Source organism: Borostomias antarcticus (assembly GCF_949987555.1).
Source record: "Borostomias antarcticus genome assembly, chromosome: 1".
Lineage (NCBI taxonomy): Eukaryota > Metazoa > Chordata > Actinopteri > Stomiiformes > Stomiidae > Borostomias > Borostomias antarcticus.
The window spans coordinates 54553430-54580906 of NC_140234.1; the positions used below are offsets into that span (position 1 = coordinate 54553430).

Below are 27477 nucleotides of genomic sequence, written 5' to 3' on the forward strand. Positions count from 1 at the left end.
GTGTGAAAGTGTTGACTGTTGTGCCAGCAGGGCCGGACTGGCCATGTGGCGTACCGGGCAAATGCCCGGTGGGCCGGACCTACTTGTGGGCCGATCTAAAAAAAAAAAGAGCTAACGAACGGCCCATAGAGCAGGGACAGCGGCCCATTGGTCCATTTTCTATACTGACACTGGGCTGGCCCAATCATATGTAGGCCCCACCCCTCCCTCTGTTAGTTTCAGGTGTCATTTGCGTGGGCCGTTAGAGAGCCAGCTGGCCTGTCCCCCCGTCAACAAATCGCGCAGCAGCACCCCCCCGTCAAGAAATCGCGCAGCTGCATCCCCCCCCCCCGTCAAGAAATCGCGCAGCAGCACCCCCCCCCCCCCCCCCCCCCCCCCCCCGTCAAGAAATCGCGCAGCAGCATCCCCCCCCCGTCAACAAATCGCGCAGCAGCACCCCCCCCCCCCCCCCCCCCCCCCCCCCGTCAACAAAACGAAACTGAAGGTGTTCCATCTCACCGCGTCGGCTCGGCTAGTGGCCTGACTGGGGCTACATTTCCCGGTAGGAAATATTCACCCAGTCCAGCCCTGGGTCCGGCCGATTGTGGTGGGCCGGTCTGGGCCAAAAATGCCAGGGCCGATTTTTTGTCCCAGTCCAGCCCTGTGTGCCAGTATACTTTGTTTCCACAGTCCACTACAGTACATAGGAACGTAGAGCACTGTGTGTCCTCACCACGACTCTTGGGGACCACTTGTGGTTGCCAGGATATGGTTGCATTCTGACTTCATCTCCAGGCCTCAGAGCCAGGCGAGGATTACCTGCTCTCTTTTGGTCATGATAGAACATTTGCATGTCCTTACTTTTGTCCAGCAGACGTTTGACTTTGAGGGGGTCATAGGCTGTTGGTATGAGTAGCACACGAGCTGTAGGCAGTTTGTTGAGAGGCCTTCTGCCCATGAGCAGTTGAGCTCACAACAGACCCACTGACTCGAGCGGAGTCGTCCAGTAGTCCATCAGTGCAAGGTGTTTGTTGCCACGCCACGGCAAAACCTTACCAGCGGAAACATTGCTCAGCACTCATGCCTGACCAGTAAAGCACTTCTCTGCCTCTCTGATTGCTCTTCACCATTCCTAGGTGAGACTGGTGTATCAGCCCTAACATGTGTTCTCGCATGGTGGGCGGTACTACTATATGTAGTCCTTTGTAGACAATCCCATCCGACACTACAAGCTGACTTTTTGAGTCCCAGTATGGCTGAACTGGAATTGGCACTTCCCGCCTGTAGTCTGGCCAGCCACACTGAATTGTTTGTTGGAGAGAGCTAAGGCCTTCTTTTGTGCACTCTTTCAGTTCTGCATACTTCTATTCGCTGACTGAGATAAAGCTGAGCATGGACACACTTTCTAGGCTATCCATCTCTGGCGTGCTCTCTGTGAGCTGTGCTCTGGATAACGTGTCTGGTAGTTCCATGTCCTTCCCTCTCCGGTACTTTACTGTCAGGTCGTACCACTGAAGACGGAGACGCATTCTCTGGATGCACATAGGTGTGGACAGCAGTGACTTCTTAAAGATGTCTTTGAGAGGCTTGTAATCATTATATTCATCATTGGCTTCAGACCATCTGCTGTGATCAGATATCCTACATACTGCACTGATGTCTAACGGATATGACATTTGCTGAAGTTCAGTCTCAGGTTGTAGCTTGTTGTTCCCTCAACTACTCTGCGGAGGATTTCATTGTGCTCTTTATAGTGGGTGCTGCTACTAGAATGTCATCCATTACACTTATTGCTCCACTGATGTCCTCCAGCATGCTGTCCATTATGCACTGGAAGATCTCTGGTGAGCATTTCAGGCCAAACGGAAGTCTCAGCCACCTGAACCTTCCAATGGGTTTGTTGAAGGTTGTAAGGAAGGATGATGCTTCATCTAGTTTTATTTGCAGAAATCCAGACTTGGTATCAGTGGTGTTTCAAGCTTTTATGCCACCCTGGGCGAACTTGCCCCCCCCCCTACGGTGCCCCCGTGCCCCCCCCCCCCCCCCCCATCACCCACCCATCCCCAACAGGCCTATGAGTATGCCAATTTGACAAACATTTAAGAATATAGTCATGCCATATAGCAGTTAAATTGTTCAGTTGTTCTGAAATTTAACCAGAGTCACACTGAGATTTACATCTCTTTTTCAGGTGAGCCCTGGCCAAAATAGCAGCACACACAGCTGCATACAGATGCAAAAGCAATAAGTTGAAATAGAGCGACAGACATGGGTTAATGTCAAGTCCCCCTGCAGATCTTTTTTCCAGGCCTTAAACCTAGAGTCAGAGGATTCCCGGGAGTGCATTACCAGGAGATCATAGAACTCAGCGATAATACCCTTACCAAAATGATTTTTAAGTAAATATTTCTCCAGGGTAGTCAGAAAAGGGATCTGCATGGGGTGGCCAATATTAGCACCCACAAAGCTTCTGTATTGTAGATATTTGAAAAAATGATTGCGGGGAACGTTATATTTAATCATAAGCTCTTCAAATGACAAAAAATTGCCATTATCATGATTGAAAGTATCTTTTAGTTGTGCCAGACCTTTGTATGCCCATTGTTTGAAGCCACTATCGTCTTTGCCTGGGGCAAAAGCGGTGTTGCCCCAAATTGGGTTGAAGCAAGAAAGGGGAACTTTGTCATTCAGAAAGTGATTGACGTCCCGCCAAATCTCTATCATATTCTTCACTATATGAGGATTGGATGTTGTTTTTTTGAGAATCTTAGGATTGTTTGAATACAAAAACTGAGGCAATGGGAGTTTTGAGGGGATCGCCTCAATGTCTTTCCATGCCGGAGATCCCTTCTCTGTGAAGTAAAACATGAGTGTTCTCATTTGGGTTGCCCAGTAATACCAGAGCAGATTAGGGCACTTCATCTCCCCTCTATCATAGGGTAGAAATAGTAAGGACAGGCGGAGCCTGGGGCATCTATTATTCCACATACTGTAAAATTACTAAACAATTTATCCATTCCATATCCACTCCTTTAAACAACACAGTAGTAGCTAACTATTCCGGCGTCTATGGATATCATGCGTTTTTTAGCTCAATGATATCATGGCGGAGGTGAGAAAACCGAAGCGAAACATCAAAGAGGAAGCCAGAAAAATAAAAAGACAATCTGATAAAGTTATGACAGTACGACAGTGCACTTACTCGCAGAGCCTGTGGGGGCACAGTTCCGAGAAAACCGGAGAAAATGCTATGTATTGCCTTAAGCCTTAAAGGAGTAGTAAAGGGAAAATGCATGTTTAGCCCTGTTTTAAGGTTACTTATGATCATATACAATGGTTCAGATCAAAACGTTGACAAAACTAGCACTTTTGAGAAAGTCTGATAATTGCTCTACCACCGTTTAGGTCATACAATGGATGTGGGTGGGCACCTTGAAAAATCATTCAAAAACATCTCTCTCTCTATTTCAAAGACAAGAAGCTCACTGAGGGGGTAATTGGTGTCAGTTGGTGTTCTGACATCAAATTCGCCACAAAGTATGAATCCTGTAGGGTTTTATTGATCATTTTATGAAATCCATTCACTTGTATTGACGCGACCGTTGTAGATGTGTAGATCAATCTGCAGAGGGAATTCAGGAAGCGGAACTACTTACGGTAGCCATTGTTATTGTTTATGTTGCTAGGCTACCTAGTTTGCGGACGTTTACACATGTATGTGCTGCGAATAAATAGTTCTATCCTAAATATTTAAAAAAGCCTTTCCAGATGAACTAGAATCTTACTTTATGGCGAATTATGTCAGAACGCCAACTAACACCTCTGTGTTTCTTGTCTTTGAAATTGAGTTTAACATGTTTTTTGAATGATTTTTCAAGGTGCCCACCCACATCCATTGTATGACCAAAACAGTGGTAGAGCAATTATCAGACTTTCTCAAAAGTGTGAGTTTTGTCAACATTTTGATCTGTACCATTGTATGTGATCATAAGTAACCTTAAAATAGGGCTAAACATGCATTTTCCCTTTACTACTCCTTTAAGCCTAGAGTGCTGCCATGGAATTGCTCTTACATCATGGTGACTTCTTTTGTGGGTGAAAGTTTGAAGAAAAATACAACTGCAGTGGGTATATGGTGATTTTACTCACTGTGGATTACATGCTTTGGACATGGAATCACATTATATATTTGAAGCAACAAGCACGTCATGGTGCTTCCAAAGATGGTGGTTGATCCATTCTCCACACTTTCTCATTAAAATTAGCATGGCTGTCCGCTGTGATTATTGCTTTAGTACACACACCATTTAGCACAGAGGCCCCTCTTTGTGTTTTCAATAATCTCAAATGCTGTTCACAGAGGCTAATCAATCATTCCATGGAATAGGTATATGATGCAATTAATCCTTGAATAGGTCTTAGATAATCAGTGAAATTAAAGTCCTTCTAGCATGAAATGTTGTTTGCCCTCTTCCGTCTTGCTTTAGTTTCTTTAAATTACTGCGGGACAGGGTGTCTATATAAATATGCAAATGTTTCCTGGCTGTCACATTAGAGGCTAGTTATCAGATTATTTCCTGATATAGTTTTAGTTCCATCAGAAATATGTAACACTTGGGAATGTTTAGCCTGGCGTCGCCAGCCTGGTCTGGTGAAGCCAGGCTAGGGAATGGTAGGTCTGATGGGGCGAACTGAGTAGAATTTCATTAGTCATCTGTCAACTATACTGTGGTAAAGAGTCACACACACACACACACACAATGTTGATACAATGTGGAAATGCTTTTGGGTAACAATGGACTACCACTTGTCACTTTGCAACAACTAACAAATATGTGAAGATCACTTGAGCCACACCGTGCACCAACATCTGGGAATGTCTATTTTTGAATGCTCTACATTCTCCTAGAGCAAGAAGTAAGGTAGTCTATATTATGTGCTTAGTACAGTCATTCCTTTGAATCCTACACAGGCTCAATGGTCAGATTAGGATCAATGGCTTAAAGCTACCTAGATCCACTTCCTGTCTTCAGAGACAATATGGAGCTGAACTCAGCAGGTATCTCACCTACTCAGCACCTAACTGATGAACAGCTCTATTGTGGTAGAGTCAATTTTCCTTCAACTCTACAAATTGCCCTTCCTTTCATGTAGGCTAATTAGGCTCTAAAGAAGACTGCCAAAACGCGTAGGCATTTTTCTATTGTGGTGTGAGCCAAATAAATAAGTGAAATGTTAGTATTTTGTCATTCTTCACTTGGAAATTTGAGATTCATATTTTTGGAACATGCTCTGGAATGCTAGCCTGGCTTCGCCAGACCCAATTCGCAAAAAGGCAAAGGGTCTGGAAACTCACAGTTGCTTTCCGATTCCCAAGGGGCGTTACCAACGGGCGTAGATCAAAAAGCTTCTGGACACAATTGGATAGACCTACCAGAGCCAATCAGCGAAAATGCCTCTACGGCACTCCTCTGTTCGGTCATCTTATTAAACCCTCCCCATATTAGATAAACGGTTGTGATTGGCACGAACAAATTTCTGTTCGAGCGGATTCCGTTTGAGCAGTTGGATGTCCAGACTGATCTGCGGAGTCAAATCGAATGAACGAGATCAGGCTGGCGTCACCAGGCTACTGGAATGCTCCACTGAGAATCGTATTGTTAAAGCACTTCGGCTAATTCCAATTCGGCTAATTTTCTGTAAGGCCCGATACTCATCTCTTGCAACCTGATAATAACACTTTATATTCATGAAGATAATCTACTGTTAGACACATATTTTGCTAGAATGAGCCAGAAGTTTAATGTGCGCAAATTAATTCTAAGTGTGTAGTGTAAGTGAGTTAACATATTATCCACATAGTAGACAAGTGCAGGATGCATACATAAAATAAATAAATAATACAGGTTCAGTGTAATGTAGATTAATAGACAGATGGAAGAGGGTGAAAGCCAGTCATCTCATTGTCCAGTGAGTGGGGCTAGCTATCCATAACGTGGTTCAATAAAGCCACTTCTACCAGGAGTCCCCTTATTCCCACCAGGTGTCCATCCTCCGTACGCGCACCCTCTGTTTGTAGTGGTACTCTTTCAGGTGCTTCTTCAGGGCGTTGGGGATGGGCAGCACGTTGATGCCGTCGTATGTGGTCCGGCTGCTGACGACTGCTCTGCAGACGTGCTGCAGACTGAAGGGCTGGCTGCGGTGGATGGGGTTGGACAGCAGGGGCTCGAAGAACATGCAGGAGTTGGGGTCCTTGTAGTGCTCTAGCAGGCCTGTGACCGTGGGCGCGTGGAACACGCTGGGGTCGTGCACGTCAAAGCTGAAGTTGTGGTTCCACTGTTCAATCCGCGCGTGGAGCGAGCGGCCGTAGCGGCGGAAGCTGACGGAGAAGAGGTAGTCCTCCTGGGCGGAGTCCCGGAGGAGGAAGGTGCCCTCCGGCTTGCCCTCCAGGAGCGTCTCGGCCTCATAGCGGTCCATCACCCCCCAGTAGCAGGGCAGGTTGGTGATCTGCAGCAGGTCTGGCACCAGGCAGTGGATGTAGTCAATCTGGGTGTGGATGCGATAGCCGTCCTGGACTTGTCCTGGAGGATGCTCGCTCGGAGGGAGGACAGCTCCGGTCGGCAGGCTGCTCACGATGACCTCCGGATCGACCAGGGGGACAGGAACTACGTCGCAGGCGGGGGTGGAGGCCGAGATGGCGGCGGAGGCTGAGGAGGAGGCCACCACCTCGTCCAGAGTGTCCAGACAGCTCTGGAGGAGGAGCTGGTGCTGCTGCTGCTGCCTCTGGAGAAGCAGCTGCTGTTGCTGGTGGATGGTGGCCCTATCGTCCCCCGCCAGCTCGTTCATACCGTGGGCCAGCTTGGGCCCCAGCTTGTACAGGGGGTTGATCTGGGCCGTCACCTCGAAGGTGTGGATCTCCGCATTGGGCGGCGGCTCCACGCCCTGCTCGATGCTTATGCGCCGGCGCTCTCGCAGCCTGTCATCCACGTCCTCCACCGCGGCGGCGGCCGTGGCAGAGGCGCCGCCGCTGACGACCGGGGAGTCTGGCACGGGAGGCTGGGAGACGGGGGCCGTGTGCTGCTTGATCAGGTACCACTTCTGGGACAGCTCTGTGCCCGCCGGGAAGGGGCAGTCGTCCAGCATGAGCTCGCTGAGGTGGATCTTGCGGCGCGAGGAGGCAGCCGAGGCGTCAGCCGCCGGTGTGAAAACCTGCGGGCTGGCGGACGCAGTGTGAGTCTTTATGGGGAAACACTGCCCCACGGCATCTTGGATTTTTTGGCGGAAGGTGCGGCCCCCACCTGCCCCCCTGCCCTCCGTCTCACTGGGTGGCGGCAGCTCAGTGGCCGGGCCACCCGTTCCCTGTCCTAGGGAGGTGGCAGGCTCCTGGCCCTGCCACCTCCTGCCCTCTCTCAGAGGTGAGGACGAGCAGCGGTCCCTGGGCTCCAGGCCGCTCAGAAGCTCCCCATACTCAAAGCCGTCACTGACGGGGCGCTCGGCAGCCGGCCCACGGGACGTCGGGCCTTTTTTTTTCCCCCTTCCTCCCTTCCTCCCGCCGCCAGCGTCCCGTCTCTCCTCAGACCGACTCTGCCTCACCTTAGGACGGGCGCCCCGCTCTCTGTCTTTTCCACGGCTACCTGACTCCTTTAGTAATGACATAGCAGTTCAATGTTGAGATCAAATGATGGCAATTCACAAAGAGACAATGAGTGCTGACTTGTGTAGAGAAGTTGGACTAGTTCGCAGCAGCAAGCATCCCATCCAGAATCTTTCTGCCTGCTGTCGTGTTCATCACTTACTCTGCTTGAGGCAAAAAAGAAGAACAAATAAAATTCCAATTAACAGTGGCAATATAAAGCGAATTAATTCACGAGATATCCCGTTCCAGAAAAGACTACCTGGCTAGCTCAGCTAAAATGTCTTTCTCTTTTGATTTACTTTTGTGTAGCTAGCTAAAACGCTTTTGGAGACCTACGTTAACATTATTATCAATCATCACCAATGATCAATCTACAAGGTTGAAACTTAGCAACGTTACTTAGACGATTGCCAGATAGGGGACAACAGCCGGAAGGAAAGTAGCTAGCAAGCTAGCTATGTTAGCTACAGCACATCCAGCAATCTTTTAGTTAGCTACTGCTAGTGCCCTTTGCCTGCTGCTGTGTTGAATATTTCGCTGTGTAATCATTAAAATGCTATTATAAGCCGTTTTGTACCTACCTGCACAATTTCCCCGAGGATAAATAAAGTAGGCTATGCCATACCAACCTATCTATACGTAGATCTTGTTAACTAGCTGGCTAAAAAAAATAAGGAAGAGGAAGTACCGCACATGGAAGTAAAGTCCTTCTTCAGAATAAAGGTTTATTCAAAATAAAAGTGTATTATATATCTACATTTCCACCGCAACCACTTTTTGTCAGAGAAATTCCACGTGGCAGGACATCATGGGGCACTTGTATTACAAGTGTTTTAGATTTATTTATTTTTTTAGGTGTTATGATTAAGTGTTATGTTTATGATATGAATTGACATGAAACACAGATATGAGTCAAGTAGCAAAAACAATTTAACTCCTTTATTTGGACTATATCTGATCAATGCTGCAGTTCAGATCATTCAAACATAACTTGTGATAGTAAAAAAGTAGAGTGTGTATGGGGTGCAAAATGACCATTCATAAAACGTTAGAAAAATGTTTGGGGTGTCAATTAAATATGATAGACCACTTAGGAGGAGTCTTCATTTAATATGACAGAAAATACACCTCGAACTTAGGAAGAGTAACCCAATTCACTCATCACTGGAATGTAAACATGGAGTAAACATATTCCTTGGCCTGTTAGTGTTCAATTAAACCAACAATCATGCACTGCATGGCTCAGACTGGTAATTTCATTCCCACTACTTTTTAATAGAGCCATGGTGCTTGCAGACTCTATTCTGCTGGCTTGAATAATATCCCTTTCCTACAGGTGGCCTGGCAACCTCAAGCATAGAGGGCTCTTTTCTGATATACAAAGATAAATTGAATCTGAGCCATGAAGCAAATTAGTTTGAATATGCATTATGCCTACTTTTTGACTCAATAGCTTAGAAATAATAGGTTGACTAACTGAATCTGAAATGTGTCAACTGAATCATATGTATCTCTCTTTATAGGCATGAATCTGGTGTAATCATCAAGTCAGATCTATCCTAGAGCCAGCTCTGAAGACAACCATGACTAGGACATAACTGGGCTTAATAGCCAATTAAGAGACAGGAGGCTTTGGTTGTGATGTCCAGGCAAAACATCAGCAGCTTATCAGCTTGTGGCATCTGACAGTTGAAACCACAAGGCCAAGCAACATCAGTCTTCTCTTGTCACTCCACAACTCCAGAAAGGCAGACGGTACATGCCCTGTTCACTCTACTGAGAGTCTTAATTGCAGAGTCGATAAGATGAGAGGGGTAAAAGGCATCTGTTGTCAATCTCTACCCAGCCAGACAGTTATTTTATGCATTACACACTGAGGAGATGGAATATTCATGAGCACTGACAAATCTGAACTACAATATCATACATCACATTGCATGACAAGGGCATGTCCACGAAAGGAATAGGAAACAGAGCTATTGGTAGGTTTCAACATTGAGCATCGGTCACATCACTTCTACCCTTCATCTTGTGGTGACATTGAACACTATCATGAATGCACCATTCCCTCCATTCTCTTCTTAATATCAATATCAATAAAATGTTGAATTAGTGTGGGGAAAACATGCAATTCTAGAAAAAATTAAGTTATTAATCAAGGGAGTAAAAAAAAACAAGTGGAAAAGACATGTTCGTAAATAACCATGTTTACTAAACAAGTAGACCAGCCATGGCTCTGCAGAAATAAAATGCAAATGTATATCCCTGCCTTGTAATGCAACCAAAGGTGATCAAAGAGTTAAGACCATATACGTACATGCACCTCCGCTCTGCCACATTCAAATACAGAGGTTGTAAGACAGTTTCTGATTCAACACTGATACCACATGATGTTAGGGTTTACAACTGAAACGTATAAAGAGATCCAAACAAGAAGATGGACACATCAAAGCACCTTAAAAAAAAAGAAAAAAAAGAATGATTCATCAAATCTCCACTGGCCATTTTGAGGAGAGGGCACAGGGCAGAGAGGTGGATACTGGTTTGTGAGGTGGGAGCTCCGTTTGGATTTTTCAGAGCCAATCATAACAGTGCCTCTGAGATTTCATCATGTGTTTTCACCCGGCACTACATTTTGAGGCGAAGAGCAACGCTCCCTGAAAAATAAGTACTTGGAAAAAGACAGAAAGCCTGCCCGTCTGCTGCTTTTGCAGAAAGAATTTCACATCGGCTCCCACACAGTACCGACCTCAGCAGCTGTCGCTCAACCCTCTCTGGGCTCCTCAGCGCCGCACTTGCAAATGAGATTCATCATCACTTGTGTGGTAGAGTACAACATATCAATGAAGACCGGTTGCAGCTGGCATCTTTTCTTTCTTCAAACTTCTTCTCAACACTACCATACTATATCATACTCTCGCATTTGCCTTTACAAATATCATTCTAGCATCAGAATTCGCACAGAGCCCTTCTCTTTGGCCTTGTATAGGTGAGGTGGGGGTGACAGTCATTTCTACCCATTCTGGGTGTATCAGGGGATTGAGCCAGGATATTACATCAGTCTATCTGTCAATGTCTTACTAGTTAGATAAGTGTAAAGTATATATAACCATCAGGGCCTGGTTACAGGCTGACCGTGTGTGTGTGTGTGTGTGTACAGTGCCCACATACAAAGGGGCCACATGTGCGGTACAAGTGCCTTGCTCCAGGTCAGGAGGCTCTGTCTGGATACAGTATATAGGGCTGGAGGCATGGCTCTCAGTGTTCCTGGATAGCAGCCTTGCTCCAAGGCCGTGCCACTACCCTTTGCATTTTCTACTGGGAGAAAGAGGGGAGAAACATGGGGTAGAAGCCCCTTAAGACAGCACCAATCCTCCATTTTCCTCTGAGAGCTCGGCAATCTGAGCCTCTCCTCACCTTAATGTCACAGTCCTGCAGAAGACATTGAGCGGTTTGTACAACTAACCTTTCCTCTCTCCTGTAATATAATAGTCATCTGTATTCCATTTATAATAAACTTAGTTAAGTATAATAAAGTAGAAAAATATCAGAGAACATATACACAGTTAGTTTTGTCGTTTTGTAGTGACCATTTTCGCTTTTGCTGTTTTCTTAAGCATATATTCTTGTGCTGGGCTACGGGGAGCTGAACAGGCTTCCGCTGAAGTGTCCATTTGTTTCTTCTTTTCTCTTGTTTCTTTGCTTCTTTTCATATTGTCGATGTCCGGTCCATTCCATCTAAGGACGGAGATTGTCATTTTAAATCACATCATGTAGTATGCATCTCTGAGACCTAATCCCACCCTAACCCAAGACATGGAACTAAAAGTATAAGGGAATACCAAGAAAACACAGGTTAAGATATCATTATATCAACACACAGTCTGTTGTGTTGTCTCAGGGCTCTTGGAACTGTCTTGTGCCTGGAAGGGTTAGCCCACTGCAGTGTGTGAGTCACTTACCCCCTAAGGCATGCTCTGTCATACTGAGGCACAGTGACTCCAGCGTTGGGTTGATCTCCAGGTCTGCCCCTGGAACTTGGCATTCTGAGGGAGAGAGGACACACAGAGCACATACATGATGCTCTTTGGCGGTGGTCACTGGCAGATGTGTGGAGGATGTACGGACTGTGCTGGTAGTGACATGTGGGAGGGATGTCTGGAACAGTGGTGAGGAGGATTGCCTTGAGGTGAGGGCGGGATGTGTAAGACGGTGTCACTGAGTCACTGGAGGTGGTTGGGATCCTACCTTGCTGCTGGAACAGGAGCATGGTTTGCGGGGAGGTGTGGACCGGGAGCGAGTGGGTCCGCTGCACGGAGCTGCGACTCTGGCTTGGCATGCTGTTGCTGCCCCCGGGGTTGGCAAACCACAGGTTCTGTGAAGAGAACGTGAGCGCCCATCACAAACCTGCTACCCGTCTGCAACATTCTGTATTGTACGTCTTACCCCACACAAAGATTAACGAGAGTGTCTCTAACTGTGATGTGGAACCAATTTGTCTGAAAATGCTATGCCAACCCCATTATGTTGCGGCGTGTATCACATTGATTAAAGTGTCAGCTACTATTGTCCCCCTTGTTTGTTTGTCAAAACAAAATGTTTGCTAAGGAAGCTGATCACTCCTCGGGCACAGCGTCCTTTAGATCGATACCTTGGACGGATTGAACAGGCTAACTCCAGTAGCTTAAAGGACAATGCTCGTTTTTGACAACCTGGACCTTATTTACGACATATTATAAGACGTTTGACTCACCGAGATCACTTTGGTGTAGTTCGGAGGCATGTAGAAGAAATTTAAAATCCAGCGCGAGCCAGTATATCCATGTAATGGCGGTGGTCGGGGCACTTAGAATGCAGTTTCTAAAAATCTATTTTCTGCCGCGAAACGGTTGTTTTCATCAATCTGTCTTTATGAATCGCTAGTTGTGCTTACATAGAGCATAGGCCTGTTGTGGTTTTTCACATGGCTCTGTAATATGATCTTTAGAAACGTCTTTTGAAACGAAATAGCTTCCTCACTTGCTCCAGCACGCATGCGCACAGCGCGCAATCGTTGCTCCAGCACGCTGTGCGCATGCGTGCTGGAGCAAGTGAGGAAGCTATTTCGTGTCTAAAGACGTTTTAGTATGCAGTTTTTAGAAACTGCATTCTAAGTTCCCCGACCACCGCCATTACATGGATATAGTGACTCGCGCTGGATTTTAAATTTCTTCTACATGCCTCCGAACTACACCAAAGTGATCTCGGTGAGTCAAACGTCTTATAATATGTCGTAAATAAGGTCCAGGTTGTCAAAAACAAGCATTGTCCTTTAACCTCTTTAAAAATGATTGTATTTCTTGTCCTCCGGCCAGTGAGTTGTCAGGCAGCAGGAGTACTGACCTGTCTGCCTTGACCTCCAAGTGCAGGGCTGGTGAGGGTGTGACGTGGAGACGCCCCCCCGATGCCACCTGGACTAAGGAGTCCAATGCGCCCGGCAGGGAGCCCACGGGGGGGCATCTGGAACTGTCTCGTGCCCCTGCGCCCCAGACCCCCACTCACAGAGCCTGCTGTGGGGAGGGAGTTGGATCCATACGCCCAGCTAGAAAGGGAGGGCAGACACACAAGTGGTATCAAACACACAAAGCCCTCTCTGTGTGGTAGAGTGCCAGATCTACAAAAGATACTGAAAAATATGCAGACGTTGAACAAAGTACGTTTGTTTGATATTACAGGGTAAAGAACAGACAGAGGAGTGTGTGACACCCCCATTTCCCTGACATCTCCTCTGCTGGAGAGATATGGAAGGGGACAGAGAGTGAAAAGCGTCTCACCCTTTCTGTCGGTACACAGGCATGTCCAGCATGGCCTTCCGAGGGAACAGGCGAAGCAGCTTGAGTACCTGCTGCTTCCAGGAGACCAGCCTCTTCTTTTGAGTCTCTGTGAAAGCCTGACAGAGAAAGAGAGAGGGATAGAGAGAAGGACAGCGAGAGAGAGAGAGAGAGAGGGAGAGAGAGCAGGCAAACAGGAATGTGCATCCAAATAGCAACAAAGTCAAAAGCCTAAAATGTGCTTCAAGTTGAACTCCAGTTGCAGGGTCAAGGTCACACTTTTATTAAAAATGAAAAAAATATTCTTGGGTATTATAAGGAATACATTTGAGCTGAGACAGGCACTAAAAGCTTAGCTACATGTTCCCTTCTAAATAGGATAATATCAAAATCAACAAATTCCAGTCCCTTAATGACTATCTAGTGTATAGTGTCAGCATACCAAATGTATAAAGTGTCATCATATGTGTAAAGTGTATATGACAGATGGCAGTATACCCCCCCACCCCCCTCCGGATTATTTATATTTATACCATGCTTCCATTTGTATTGATTTGTTGATTGAGCACATCACGAAGCCAGCAGTAACATTTCACTGTACATTGAACACTGTACCATATACATGTGACAAGTACAAATGTGAATCTGAAGGGGTCAGGTCTCACCTCATGTGTCAGACACTTCTCGATGAGCTGCAGGTAACAGCTGATGTTCTCCTCGTCTGGCCTCGACACCAGCAGCTGAGTGCACACTGCACCACACACACACACACACACACACACACACACACACACACACGCACACACACACAGTATTAATATTACAACATCACACATATTTGCATTGAAATCCAGTACTAAAATGCACATATAAACAAAGGTGTCAGGGTGACAGTTAGGGTTGCAAAGGGGCAGAAATCTTCTGTTAAATTTTCTTTAACGTCTTGGAAATTTACCATGGGAAGTTAACCTCTGGAATTTTGGAAATTTTGACCTTTTTGTAGCCTATAAGAATAGATTTTTTCCCAACAATTTTTTATTTTATTTCATATATTTACTTATTTTAGGATCTTATCCCATTTTCATCCAATTTGGTAGCCAATTGACCCTGACCTAGTGTCCAATTAACCCCTACTAACTGGTGAGGATTTGTCACACAACCCAGCCGGTCGGTAATGTGGAGACAACTCCTTGATAATCTCAGCTTGCAACCGGAATTCCAACACCAGACAGGGTTGTTCTTGTGTGACAAACTCTCAAGCCGAGATTAAACTAGCCACCCCTCTGGGATCCGGCCATATTCGGATCTGGCGAGACCACAGGTTCCCAGTGGGCAGCTGCACCAGAACACAATGCATTAGAATACTACACCACTGCAGACCCCTATAACAGGGAACTTAAATGTAACCTAGCTGGGGAAAACACATACAATGCAATTCTAGAAACATTGTGAGGGATACAATTTGAAACAGCTGAGAAAGATAAAATATGGAAAGAAACCAAGTAGACAAAACTTAATGGTGAACATCAAATGACTGCTTGATTGAGAGAAAACCCGTCAGTATAAAATATCATAGTTAGACAGGTGTATCAAACATCATACAAATCTGAATTGAAACAGTGATTGACATTTACAAAGGGTCACTGCACCAGGCTATCTTAACTTGAATCCATAATGATTCATATTAAACAGTCGTATCAGCCAAGAGAAAGTAGTCCATCTCACCTTTACCCATGACACGCGTGAACTGGCCAGCAATGTCGCCGTCTGAGATGGGTGTGGCTGAGGACTCTCCGTCACAGGGAGGGGGGTTGTGAGGCTGGAAAGCCTCGGAGGCCATGTCCTTGTCCTCCCCTGGCTTGGAGGCCTCCGGGGCGGAGCCACAGGGCTCACTGAGGGCCCTCTGGGCTGCGCTGGGGGGGCTGTAGTATTTGATGGGCGTGATGATGATCTGCTGCATCTCCTGCAGGGCGTTGCGCAAGTTGCCCCCCTCCAAAATATCCTGTCAGAAGAAGGAATGTCGGTGAGCCGGTTTTGGTCAAATGATTCGAATATATGAATGGTAAAAAAAAAGGAAAAAAATAAGTTTAACTGAAAAACAGGCCTACAGTACCTTCTCCAGAGACTTGAGAACGCTCTGCCTCTCTCTGAGTTTCTGAATACTCAGGGCAATCTTATGGCGCGCCCCTTTGGTCACATTCTGAAAAGAAAAAGGAGAGGAAAAAATATGGAGCGAGAAGACATTTCTCACCGGAATATGGAGATTTGTGCACAAAGTAACAATCCCTGTCACCGTCACCATCTGTCTCATTACGGCTGTGGAGCAAAGCCAAAATCACTGCACTTCTCTGTGTGGGCAGCTTTTGTGGTAACTGCAGGGCGCAGCATTAATTTCATGGCTCGTTGAGAGCTGAGGTATCACTACGCTGGAGGGCAGTTCATGTTGTACAACGAGGAGGAGGAGGAGGAGGAGGAGGAGGACTGGATAAACAAAGTCTGGCAGCCTCGGGTAAGGACGGCTTCCTCTCCCTCTCCCCAGACGCACCTGCGACTCCAGGTGGTGCTCGGTGAGAATCATCATCTCCTCGTAGTTCATCTGAGAGAAAAGTGCTGCGTATTTGTGAAGACGGAGGCTCTTCAGCCACGTGGGGACATCTGGAGGACAACGGAGACAAGCACATGGGAGGGGGGGGGGGGGGGGGGGCAAAGAACAGCATTTAATTAATTCGGGCCCCAGCCGGGGTCTGTCGGCGGCTTTAGATTTAAGTTAAGATTATCGACGGTGCAGCCTCGCTTGGCTGCGGAATAAACACGGGATTAAAGACCTTTCATGCCGCTGCCGTCCTCCTGGAAGGTGTTGCGCTGGCCTTGGTCCTCTGTCTGCTCGCTGCCCGAGGACGCCACGCTGCTCTGGGGGGAGAGGGGCGCGTGGTCGGCGGTCGTGAAGGCCTGCCGGCCCCCCAGGTCGTCCTGGCTCAGCCACTCGGAGCCACAGGCCTGCGGGCTGGAGGGGATCAGGGACATGGACCTCTTCAGTGGGCTGGGCTGCATCTGCCCACCCAGTCCTGGCGGGAAAACACAGTTGGCAGCGATTAAGACAGGCTATATCAGTAGCAGTGGATTGGATGTTTGCATGTTCTGACCGTTGGCATCCCCCCCACACCATGTAATCTCCCACTCTCCCTTGCCGGGCGGGAAAACTGACCTGTGTTGTTGCTGTTGATGGGAGAAGGCATCCCGCCAGGGAAAGACATGTGTCCGTTCTGCCCTGCTGGGGAGGTGCTGGAGGCGGGATGCTTGTCGTGCCAGGCGTGGCCTGGATCCAGGGCCTCAGTGTTGCTGGCCCATTCGTCTGAGCCCTGGCGGGGGTGGTAGGGGCCAGAATGGGGGCGGGAGGAGGAGGAGGGCGCATAGCCGCTGGAGAGGTGCTCCTCCAGGTGGTTGAGCCACATGGCCAGGGCAGTGCGGTCGTCTAAGGTGGTGGCGGGGTGGATGAGGGCGTATGACAGCAGCTGCCGGCTCTCCTCCACAAACAAGCTGCTCTCGATGGTGTGGCTCAGCACCTGCTGCAGCAGCTTCATGTACTCACACTTGGCCTGGCTGTTCCGGGGCTGGAGCAGGGGCAGGTGGGACAGCAGCAGGGACACCGCCTTCTCCTTGGGCTCCTGGTGCCACTGGCTAACAATGGCTGAAGAGGGGGGAGAAAGAAGGCGACATTTCGACAAAAATGTCAATGACAAAAATAAAAATAAAAATAATAATAATAATAAAACTTCTGAATGTTATCTGTTGCAAGCATGTGTTTTAATGTCATTAAGAAACCATTTGTGACAAAACAACGTTGATGATTCAAATACATTACAAAACACGCAGCTTCTATCTACCTGCATTGTTGGCCTCGGCTTCCAGGATGTGGATCTCAGTGCAGTCTGCCAGCCAGTGCTCCAGGCAGATGTGCAGGAAGCGGGCCTGGGTGCGGGACACCCTCTTCAGCAGGGACAAAAGCGCCACCGTCTGTTCGCACTCATTCCAGCCCTTGAACCAGTCCGTCAGGATGCCCACCTGGTCTCGGAACATCATGGCGTGTCCCCTCAGGTAGGGGGCACAGGAATGTGTGTGTGTGTGGGGGGCGGGCAAGGTTTATGGGGGAAGACTGCTGTCTCACAAACAGGTTCACTGTGGCCCCGCTCAGCGGCGGCTTTACCGGAACAGTCCTGGGATCCCCTCACAGTGGCGCGGGGGAGCCCTCACATGGTTCAGCTGCAGGAGAGGCTGCTGGTGTGAGGTGGAGGGGTGACAGCTTAGAGGGGTTCTGTGCTGTTTGGGTAGAAGCTGTGTGGGTGTGTCAAATCTAGCTGGTAGTGTCTCAGACAGGAGGGAGGGTCCCTCTGTGGCACTGCATCAGCATCCTCTGATCTGCATCAGCATCCTCCAAAACCTGACAAATTAACAGGGGTAGGCAGAGTAGATCACAATTCATGGTACTTTTAGAATTGAAAAATAAAATGGCCAAGAGTCATGATAGAATCCTTAACAGCATTTTTCAAGCCTTTCACCCAGATAACAGGTGGTGACTAATCTTGATGGAGACCAGTGATAGCAGTGTGGATATGACATGGCTAGTTCATCCACACTATAGGTACTGATTAGAGAGGTGGAGATGGCCCACCACATTCGTATGCATGTCGCGTATTTAGGGCTGCTAATCGTAATGCAGAGATAATCAGCTTCATGGTGCAGAGAAAGTGGAGCACGTTATTGCCAGCATCATCATTTCACAACCAACAGGCTAAAGATTATTTCTTTGCAATTACTGTCGTAGTACTAGTAATAACTAACTTAGCAGGCGATTTACTTATAATTTGCCCATAGAGATGTGTAGTTTGTTGGATAAAATGTGTTGATTTGGGCTATGTTGTGATTGACACACAGCTTCCCTGTCTGACACTGACAGTTGACTAGCTTGCTCGCTAGCCAATGTTAGCACATAAGCTAGCCGGCTAGGCTCGCCCAGATCCATCAAGCTAACATCCAGCATACAACTAAACGAGATGTCTAGCTACACATAGACTAATAAACGTGTAGAACAGTGAGTCTGGTTGAATTCAACTTCGATTATTGGCTGGGATTAGTCATCATGGCCGTAACTACCTATCCGCTGGCTAGCTAGCACAAACGGGCCCTTACCGACTGGGATGTTGTTCCACCGTGTAACGGATGAGAGGGATTGAGGGTTTGGTGTTGTTTTCCGTTCGGTCCCGACGTAGCTGCTGGAATGTCCCTCTCTTTCTCGTCTCCCACTGGCTAACGTTAGCCGACTAACGACGTGAAACAATGCGGATCTCACGGTGCGAAGGTCCTCCTTTGTTGGTTAATTTACTATAAAAAGGGTGACGTTTAACAAATCTCCATCGCATTCGGTAGCTTTTAATAGTTGGTTTGTTTACGTTTGTGGATTGCACTTGTCAACAAGCCTAACGTTAGCTAGCTAGCTAGTAGCAGCAGCTAGCTAATTCTCCAGCTAGCTAGCATTTCCTAGACTAGCGTGAGCTAGCTAACGTTAGCTAACTATAATGCAATACAACTCAGCTGGGTGAAGCGTAGGTTTCGATCCAACGATAGTCGTAGATTGATTTCCTTTGCAATAAAGAGGTCTACCGATTTCAGAGATAACATATAAAGGAATCTACCTATATACAAAATGTTTATTTGAACACAAAAATGGAGAGTGTAGCGCTAGCTTGGAGAAATCTACTTTACTCTGTCTGAGTCTGATTTGACGCAAGACGTGGGCCACCAGCGTAAGGTTGCCAGGTTTTTTCGCACCATCCCCCATCAAGGTATCTAAATCTAAACATTAGCCTACCATAACCGCTCTGACACTGTTCTATTTTATTTTCTTTTTTTTTTCTTTTTTTACAACATGTTTTATTATCTTGAGATTAGCTTTAGTGGGATTGATTATATTGCTCATGCATAGGATGATTGGAAGTTCCATAAAATAAATGGTGAGACTGCCAGCATATTGTTTCATCAAAGACAAAAAATTGGATATCTAAAAGGAATTGCATATCCTTTTATGTGTTGCATCAAAACTGTTTGGTCTGGCTTTGAATAAAGGGGGAGGAGACACTGATGTAAGCTGTTCCTTTATTATGAATGTGTGCCATCCCCTTGTATGACATGGGAGGAACTTGAGAATCAGACAACATCCTGTCACTAGCTGGTGGAAAAGAAGGAACTTAAACAGTACAGAAGTGTAGAATTTTGTCATTGAAGACCGGAAGACACAGCAGGACATCTTCGAGAATGGTATGGGAGACTGCTTATTTACATATGATTGCTTACTCTTCCTCAATATATGTATTTCGGTCGATGATCTGTCCCAGGTACTATAAAACTTTATAAACTGGCATATATTTGTCTTTGCTACCCACATCTACCATCCCCCCAATGCCTGCCCCTGACACAGGAAACCGCACAGTCTCATTATTTTGCAGCCTCACTTCCTGGCATCAAACAGCCATGTCAAGATTTTGGTAATGGGTTGAAATGCTTATATGCATGGTGCATTAAAGCATGCACATCTTAAATTAATGACCCCCCCCTCTCTCTCACTCACCCTTTCTCCTTCACACACTCACAGCACAGCTGTGTGTCAAACAAAAGAGGTGTGCCAAATGTGTCTAAGTTTTACTGAGTTACATTTCTTTCTGTACTCTAGTCAAGCACTCTTGTAGTGTGCGAGGTGGAAGAGAGCCTGAAAGAAAAACTGAAGAAGTTCAGATTCCGAAAAGAGACCAATAATGCAGCCATACTGAGTGAGCAGTGAAATATTACGTTTAACTTTAATGCCATAGTCACTTTTGCAAACATGTCAAAGTGTATGAGACATAAGAGCATATAGTATCCCCATGACTATACATACAGTTTTATGCATGTGCAATAACTAACCACTAATAGTCAGTGATATTTGGAATGTTTATTGTCATCTCACAGTGAAAATTGACATGCAGAAACAGCTTGTAATCCTGGAGGAAGAATATGAGGTAAGTTATTTAGTTTGTTTGATAATATATTGAATGTCTCGCAACATGATGGGTCAAACAAATTCATAACTTTATAACAGTAGGACACCTCTCATGTTTCAGGACATCTCCCTAGATGACTTGAAGAATGAACTTCCTGAGAGGCAACCTCGATATCCTCAAATTCCAGATCAGCAGTCTGCACATCTTAAGAAATAATTACACTGATTTAATTTAAACCAGTATTGATTGAATAATGGTGTTAAGTGATTTGAGTTCCATAACAGTAGAGCACATTCATCGTCTACAGCTACAAGTATGTACATGCAGATGGCAGAGTCTCCTATCCTTTGTGTTTCATATTCTCAAGTCCAGTGGGTGAGTAATACCTCCAGCTGAGTAAGGGATCTGTGCTGTTTTAAAATTCCCTAACCTTTTACCATTTTGAGGTTAAGAAATATTGATAATCCAAAGAAACACAGTAATACAACTATTTGTCCCTCTGACTTCATACTCTTATCAACAGGGTGCAAGCCTGAGCAACAAATGATGTATGCTGGCAGCAAGAACCAGTTGGTCCATGCAGCAGAGCTCACAAAGGTGAGGTTCAGTTCTCGGTAGTGTGGACTTCAAAATTTTAAAAAATAACATTTTGCCCAAAATGTGCACCTCTAATCTCCAACCCTTATTTTGTCAATAGGTTTTTGAAACACGAAACAATGATGACTTGTCAGAGGAATGGCTGAAAGAGAAGCTGTCTTTTTTTCGCTGAACTTACACTGTACTTCTGCTTATCCATGCAACTTTGCATGCATTAATAAAACATATGGTTTGTAACTTATGCAATAAAAGTCTCATCCTCCTGACTCATTGCTGCCTCATCTCAGTCCTCGTCTGTAAGCACTACATTAAATACAGTGTATCTGGAAAGTGCTCACACCCCTTCACTTTTTCCAGATTTTGTTGCTACAACCTTATTTAAAATTGATTAAATTATCCTTTTCAACAAACTCTACACACAATACCACATAATGACAAAGTGAAACATGATTTTGCTAATGTATTAAACATTTTAAAAAAAACAAAAAAACACTGAAATATCACATATACATATTATTCAGACCCTTTACTCAGTACTTTATTGAGGCACCTTTGGCAGCAATTACAGCCTCAAGCCTTCTTGGGTATGACACTACAGGCTTGGCACACCTGGTACAGTATTTCTGCTACTCTTCTCTGCAGACCCTCTCAAGTTCTGTCAGGCTAGATGGGGAGCGTTGTAGCACAGCTTGTTTCAGGTCTTTCCAGAGATGTTCAATGGGGTTCAAGTCTGGGCTCTGGCTGGGCCACTCAAGAACATTAACAGACTTGTACCGATGCCACTCCTTCATTGTCTTGGTTATGTGCTTAGGGTCATTGTCCTGTTGGAAGGTAAACCTTCGCCCTAGTCTGAGGTCCTGAGCGCTCTGGAGCAGGTTTTCATCAAGGATATCTGTACTTTGCTTCGTTCATCTTTCCCAAGACTATTCTCCTAGTTCCTGCTGCTAAAAAACATCCCCACAGCATGATACTGCACCACCATGCTTCACCATAGGGATGGTATTAGCCATGCCTGGTTTCCTCCAGACGTGACGCTTGGCATTCAGGCCAGAGTTCAATCTTGGTTTCAGCAGACCAGAGAATCTTGTTTATCATGGTCTAAGAGCCACTTAGGTGGCAAACTCCAAGCAAGCATGCTGTCATGTGCCTTTTACTGAGGAGAGGCTTCTGTCTCGCCATTCTACCATACAGACAGGTGTGCGTCTTTCCAAATAATGTCCAATCTATTAAATTTACCACAGGTGGACGCCAATTAAGTTGTAGAAACATCTCAAGGATGATGAGTGGAAACAGGTTGCACATGAGCTCAATTTTGAGTGTCATAGCAAAGGGAATGAATATTTATGTACATGTGACATTTTCATTTTTTATACATTTGTGTAATGTAGCCTAAATGTCTAAAACATTTTTCACTTTGTCATTATGGGGTATTGTGTGTAGATTGATGAGAAAAAATATTTTTGGAATAAGGCTGTAACATTAAATGTGGAAAAGTGAAGGTGTGTGAGTACTTTCCGGATGCACTGTACAGTACATGATAATATAGGACACTACATGGAAGAGACACAAAGTATATAAAAGACAGTCTTATAAAAGCAACTACAATTTATTTACAAAGTCTACATGTTTATAAAGGGACATGTCAATTATTGGCTTCACGGTCTGCAAAAACTGACAGAAAAAGTATATTTTGACAGCTTTAAGGTCACAGTATAAAATGCAACACTTGCTTAGAAAAGGGTTTAACTTTCTTAGCACTGCATTTTATTGTCTGTTTGACATAATCTGTCCCTCCAATGTCGAGGGGATATAGACACAAACTTAATTCTAACAGGAACATGCATGACATACTAACATAAGCACATGTCATTGTGCTTTTTTGTGTATGCATATGCACCGTACATGTAACTATAAAGACCGTGGCTCTAATTTTCTTCCTTTCAAACAGACATACATTCTCAACGAGAACGAGACACTGGTCCCAGCCTGAGCCGGATAAAAGGCTATCATGTTGAGTTTGCGACTCTTCAGAATCAGCTGGCTGGCAGCCACGGGGGAGGCGTGCTGGACGGGCGTCGTGACAGGGACGAGGGCAAGCTTCCTCATTCGCTGTCGCTGCCGTCGCTGGAGTCTGAGCCTTGCTCGCTGCCGCTCCCGCTCTGAGCCCGGCCCTCTGATCGGGGGCTGCCGCTGCCACTGTGAGCCCGGCCCTCTGATCGGGGACTGCCGCTGCCGCTGCTGTGGGCGGGGGACGCGCTGCCGCTCCCCCTCCCGCCCCTCTCCCCCTCGTCCTCGCTCCCGCTGCCCTCCTCCCCACTGCTGCGGGCGCCGCTCTTGGGCTCGTTGTCGTTGCTGTCGTCGTCGCTGCCGAAGATCTCCTCCTCATCCCTCATCTCCCTGGTCCTCTCCTCGCCGCTCTCGCTGCCGCTGCCGCTGGGCTTCCTCTTCCTCTTCGCCCCCTCCTCATCCTCTCCCCGGTGATCCACGTCCTCGTCCTCCCGCTCGGACTCACTCTCAGAGTTCTCGCCTTCGCTCTCGCTGCCTTTTTCTTTCTCGTCGCCTGGGGGAGGAGACAGAAAGACGTGAATAACATCGACGTGAGCGATTTCACATACTGATTGCTGAAGAGACTGAGCAGAGTGGAAGTCCGAGGGAGCGTAGAGAGGAGAAACTGACCAGAGTCCTGCAGGTCTTTGAGGTCCATGTCCTCTTCCTCGTCTTCAGGCTCATGGTTCTCCAGTTGGGCCTTACGAGCATCCTGAGGTGCACAGTGAAAGCTATGTGTCATTACCACTCTACTAATGACTGGGAGTACACACAGGTCTGCAGTATGAGTGGACACAGGTCTGCAGCATGAGTGGACATAGGTCTGCAGTATGAGTGGACACAGGTCTGCAGCATGAGTGGACATAGGTCTGCAGCATGAGTGGACATAGGTCTGCAGCATGAGTGGACATAGGTCTGCAGCATGAGTGGACCCGGGTCTACAGACAGCAGTAGTAGTCTCACCTGGGCTTCCAGCTCCTTCTCGTTCATATCTCTGTGCTTGCACACCAGCACAGCATTGGTGGTAGACTGGGCTCCAGCCTTAGCCCTCCTCTTACTCAGACGCACTCTGCAAAACAGGGCAACAATATCAGCACAAAATTAAACAAAAACAATTAAGAGTGAACCACGCTTACCACATAAGAGTTGACTGTTCAGAATATTACTGTCACATCTTCAAAGTAAATACAGCCTCAACCACAACACATAGCCAACTGCCGTTTTTACCTTGTCTCCAACTCGTTGTAGTAGACTCCGTCTCCGTCTCGGAAGATGAAGAAGTAGTTCTCCTCGTAGCCCTTGCTGGCCTTGTTCTTCACGTTCCAGTTGTACTCCCTGGCTATCTTATAGTCATACCTGCAACACACAGAAAAAGAACCTCATCTCCTTGCACTCATTGCTTTTAAGCAGATTTGTGTTGGACAATGGGCACTGCCTTTTCAATCTGGTAATCTGGCAGTACTGGGTAGAAAACATTCTCAATATTCACAAGAATAAATGTCAGACATTCCAACTCAAGAACAATTTGATTACTTACAGGTCATCAGGCATGTAGTCCAACTCCTCGTCAACGTCTCTCTTGCGTTTGCGAAGTGTTTCTTCATTTGGCAGGAAGTAGGCCACAAACTGATTTCCTTCCTCATCCATCATGCCTCTGCATGGTACAAAAATAAACACATCCACTAAATGACAAACACTGAAACACTGAAACACACACACACACACACACACACACACACACACACACACACAAACACACACACACACACACACACACACACACACACACACACAAATAAGGAGGCAAATATGCTCTACACACCTGATCATGGCTTGTGACATCATATCCACACCTGCAGGTGCGGACATGTCTTTGGGTGCCGGATCAGAGTCAAAGATGACTTGGGCACATGGGTTGATCCACATCTAGGGGATAGAGTGCAACACATCCATATACTTACTGTCCCAAAATATCATGTGCAAAAAAAAGTGAAGCACCAAGTTTAAAAGAGCAAATGAGGGCCCGGGAATGTGGTACAGTATAAAAATGTAGATGGGCAGCAGAAACAGAGTGATGCGTGGTGCTAAATGTCATGTTCCTGGTGCTCACCTTAAAGTCAGGGAACACAGGCAGCACTTCCACAGGAGTGACCCTAGGTTTGCTGTAGTGCTGGGTAACCTGAGGACAGAAGAGCAACACAGAGTTTATTCCTACTCCACAGTGCTGTTGCAGGTGTCTGTTTGACGACTGGAATAAATGAGTGAAGATTGTTGAAGTGAAGGCACACAGGCAGCTGTGAGATCTCAGAGGTGTTTCCTGTAGAAGATCGAAAATGACAGGGCTTCTGTAGATTACAGCTTCATATCGGAGACTGCTCTCACTGATTTCTGTGCATCCTCAAATGTCTTCTCAATGGCAGAAATCTGGCTGTCTCTGTCCTTGTAGATCTCCTCCTCTGTGAACTGTTGTTTGACGGATACACCGATCCTAAGGACAAATGACATGGACTATAATCAAAATGGGGCAAGCACACATTACTTTGCTGTACGGACAAAGGAACACTGGAGTGATCTCCCTAAAGGGCTGAAACGTACTTGACTTCCACTTTCTCATTGGAGACTCCATATCTGTTGAACTCTGTAGAGATGTACTCAGTTTTCCTCATCCATGGAACTACCTTGGCATGCTGCTGAGACCTGAAGGACGGGAAAGGAAAGGATAAAGCTGAAAGGTCCGGTCACTCACAAATACATATGACAAAATCCTCTTGAGTGGAGGTTGTGTCAGACACATCATTTAGTGTGTAATCAAACCGTTTAGAGCTTGCTGGAGCCGTCATGTCCTCCTCCAGCAACTTCTCATCAGCCGGATCCAGAAGAACTAGAAAAATAGACAAATAAAAATAGACAAAGTGTCAGTGGTCTATTTTACACATGTTGTTAATGACTATTATATGAAGACAGTGAGGGTTGTGGCAAGAGTCGGTGGTCGTACTGCTGGGGTCGACGCGGTAGGTGTCTGGGTTGATGAGGTCAATGGTGACCCCAAGGTCTGGCTCTGTGAGAAGTTCATGCTTGTGTTGCTTCTCTAACGAGGTGGCCTTGTACTGCACAAACCTGCCAATAATTACACACACAGGGCAACATCCAGACATGTCAAAGCTATAGTGATTACAGTCATGACAGACAAATTTAGAAGTGACATCCGCATTTACCTGTGCTGGTCAAATGGATATGTGATGAATTTAGGGTCAAATGGGATGTCAGGCAGGCTGTTGCAATACTTCACCCGACAGACGACTCCCGACCTAGGCAAGGCAAGGCAAGTTTATTTATATAGCACATTTCAGCCACAGGGCAATTCAAGGTGCTTTACATGAGACATTAAAAGCATTAAAACAAAAAAGCAAGACATTATAGACATTTAAAACAAAAAGCAGGGCAAATCTAGGAGGACAAAGACCTAGGAGACAGATCAAACACAGACTAATGATATGATCAACATAAGGAAACATGATTTGTCTACAGTTGATGTCATGCGTGTCTGTAGCAAAATACAGAGGAATATTCAAGAAATGGAGCACCGTAAGGTAAACATACCTCTCTGGGACCGTTCTGTGAGAGGAACTCCTGGACATGGAATAAACATTTGACAAGACAAGACTTTCAAAAATGCTTGATACTCATCGATGTAATAGCACAAAGATACAGACCTTTCAAATCAATATAGGCAAGCTAATTCAGCCCATTTAGAACTTTGTATACAACAGCTTCATTTGGCATGAAAGCTCCGATAGTCAAATTGATTGATAGCTAAAGCGGAAAAACCTATTTTGTTGGCTGCTTACCGGTGACCGTCCTCTCGCTGAGCCTGCGTCTGAATAGTTGGAGCCATTATCTTCAAACAATAACCGCAACTAGCAGCAGTTTCTTGTCAATTTCAGATCCTTTTGCACGAACAATGGACTCGCTAGCTATGAAATGTGTTTTACTAGCTATCGTAGCTAGCTAGCTGGCCAGCTAGCTCTTTTCTGTACTTGCGCTCTTTTCTCCGTTCCTTCCTTCCTTCCTCCCTTCCTCGCTACAACAGGACCCCTTGGTACTTCTAGTTGGCTTACGGAATTGCCTGTATACAATGTATATTTATTTGATCACTGATTCGCGGTCAGTTCTGCTTGATTTATCATAATCGGCGACAGTGGACTTGAACAAAGTAGCTGGTCCTAGATCTGTGCGATCGTTTTTTTCTGTGGTCGTACGGAAGGTACAATCTGCAGTTTAACTGAACAATAGCGCCACCGATCGTGAAAGAGATAAGTGGGTGAGCTGAGCCAGGGTGAGTGTGCCGTTGCTCAGTTTATCCTACTGTTGGGTCAGC

At 46.2% G+C, this 27477-nt stretch overlaps 4 protein-coding genes across 4 annotated transcripts; 1 reads left to right on the forward strand and 3 right to left on the reverse strand.

Annotated features, from left to right (window-relative positions):
- Nucleotides 1-5570: 5570 nt before the first annotated feature.
- socs9 (suppressor of cytokine signaling 9) lies at nt 5571-8236 on the reverse strand. The gene is made up of 2 exons (XM_084439700.1): nt 8197-8236; nt 5571-7776 (listed from the first exon to the last, which is right to left on the reverse strand). The coding sequence occupies exon 2, from the start codon at nt 7633-7635 to the stop codon at nt 6010-6012; it is 1626 nt and encodes a 541-aa protein (XP_084295826.1). The 5' UTR covers nt 7636-7776; nt 8197-8236; the 3' UTR covers nt 5571-6009.
- Nucleotides 8237-8634: 398 nt separating this feature from the next.
- Nucleotides 8635-19171, reverse strand: samd4b (sterile alpha motif domain containing 4B). The gene is made up of 13 exons (XM_084442913.1): nt 18613-19171; nt 17310-17863; nt 16631-17113; nt 16251-16490; nt 15971-16080; nt 15539-15625; nt 15151-15427; nt 14091-14176; nt 13429-13544; nt 12998-13196; nt 11864-11990; nt 11578-11661; nt 8635-11353 (listed from the first exon to the last, which is right to left on the reverse strand). The coding sequence occupies exons 2-13, from the start codon at nt 17503-17505 to the stop codon at nt 11325-11327; spliced, it is 2034 nt and encodes a 677-aa protein (XP_084299039.1). The 5' UTR covers nt 17506-17863; nt 18613-19171; the 3' UTR covers nt 8635-11324.
- Nucleotides 19172-19634: 463 nt separating this feature from the next.
- gmfg (glia maturation factor, gamma) lies at nt 19635-21293 on the forward strand. Its single transcript, XM_084445764.1, has 7 exons — nt 19635-19737; nt 20150-20246; nt 20425-20474; nt 20577-20626; nt 20749-20831; nt 20980-21053; nt 21154-21293. The coding sequence occupies exons 1-7, from the start codon at nt 19735-19737 to the stop codon at nt 21223-21225; spliced, it is 429 nt and encodes a 142-aa protein (XP_084301890.1). The 5' UTR covers nt 19635-19734; the 3' UTR covers nt 21226-21293.
- Nucleotides 21294-22693: 1400 nt separating this feature from the next.
- paf1 (PAF1 homolog, Paf1/RNA polymerase II complex component) lies at nt 22694-27154 on the reverse strand. The gene is made up of 14 exons (XM_084448209.1): nt 26948-27154; nt 26700-26729; nt 26315-26407; nt 26095-26216; nt 25914-25980; nt 25695-25796; nt 25482-25587; nt 25210-25278; nt 24922-25025; nt 24637-24753; nt 24327-24455; nt 24063-24168; nt 23730-23811; nt 22694-23613 (listed from the first exon to the last, which is right to left on the reverse strand). The coding sequence occupies exons 1-14, from the start codon at nt 26992-26994 to the stop codon at nt 23156-23158; spliced, it is 1632 nt and encodes a 543-aa protein (XP_084304335.1). The 5' UTR covers nt 26995-27154; the 3' UTR covers nt 22694-23155.
- Nucleotides 27155-27477: the final 323 nt, after the last annotated feature.

Bases quoted from the DNA above. Each gene is read 5' to 3' on its own strand.
- gmfg (XM_084445764.1), top strand. The intron at 20,475-20,576 runs GTAAGTTATTTA...CTCATGTTTCAG, and splicing joins TCCTGGAGGAAGAATATGAG to GACATCTCCCTAGATGACTT. The intron at 21,054-21,153 runs GTGAGGTTCAGT...TTTTGTCAATAG, and splicing joins ATGCAGCAGAGCTCACAAAG to GTTTTTGAAACACGAAACAA.
- paf1 (XM_084448209.1), bottom strand. From the start codon at position 26,994: ATGGCTCCAACTATTCAGACGCAGGCTCAGCGAGAGGACGGTCACCG. The intron at 26,217-26,314 runs GTAAATGCGGAT...AATTATTGGCAG, and splicing joins TATCCATTTGACCAGCACAG to GTTTGTGCAGTACAAGGCCA. The intron at 24,169-24,326 runs GTAAAAACGGCA...CCTGTTTTGCAG, and splicing joins TACAACGAGTTGGAGACAAG to AGTGCGTCTGAGTAAGAGGA.
- socs9 (XM_084439700.1), bottom strand. From the start codon at position 7,635: ATGTCATTACTAAAGGAGTCAGGTAGCCGTGGAAAAGACAGAGAGCGG.
- samd4b (XM_084442913.1), bottom strand. From the start codon at position 17,505: ATGATGTTCCGAGACCAGGTGGGCATCCTGACGGACTGGTTCAAGGGC. The intron at 15,428-15,538 runs GTACTGTAGGCC...TTCTTCTGACAG, and splicing joins TTCTCAAGTCTCTGGAGAAG to GATATTTTGGAGGGGGGCAA. The intron at 13,545-14,090 runs GTGAGACCTGAC...TTTCTCTGTCAG, and splicing joins AGAAGTGTCTGACACATGAG to GCTTTCACAGAGACTCAAAA.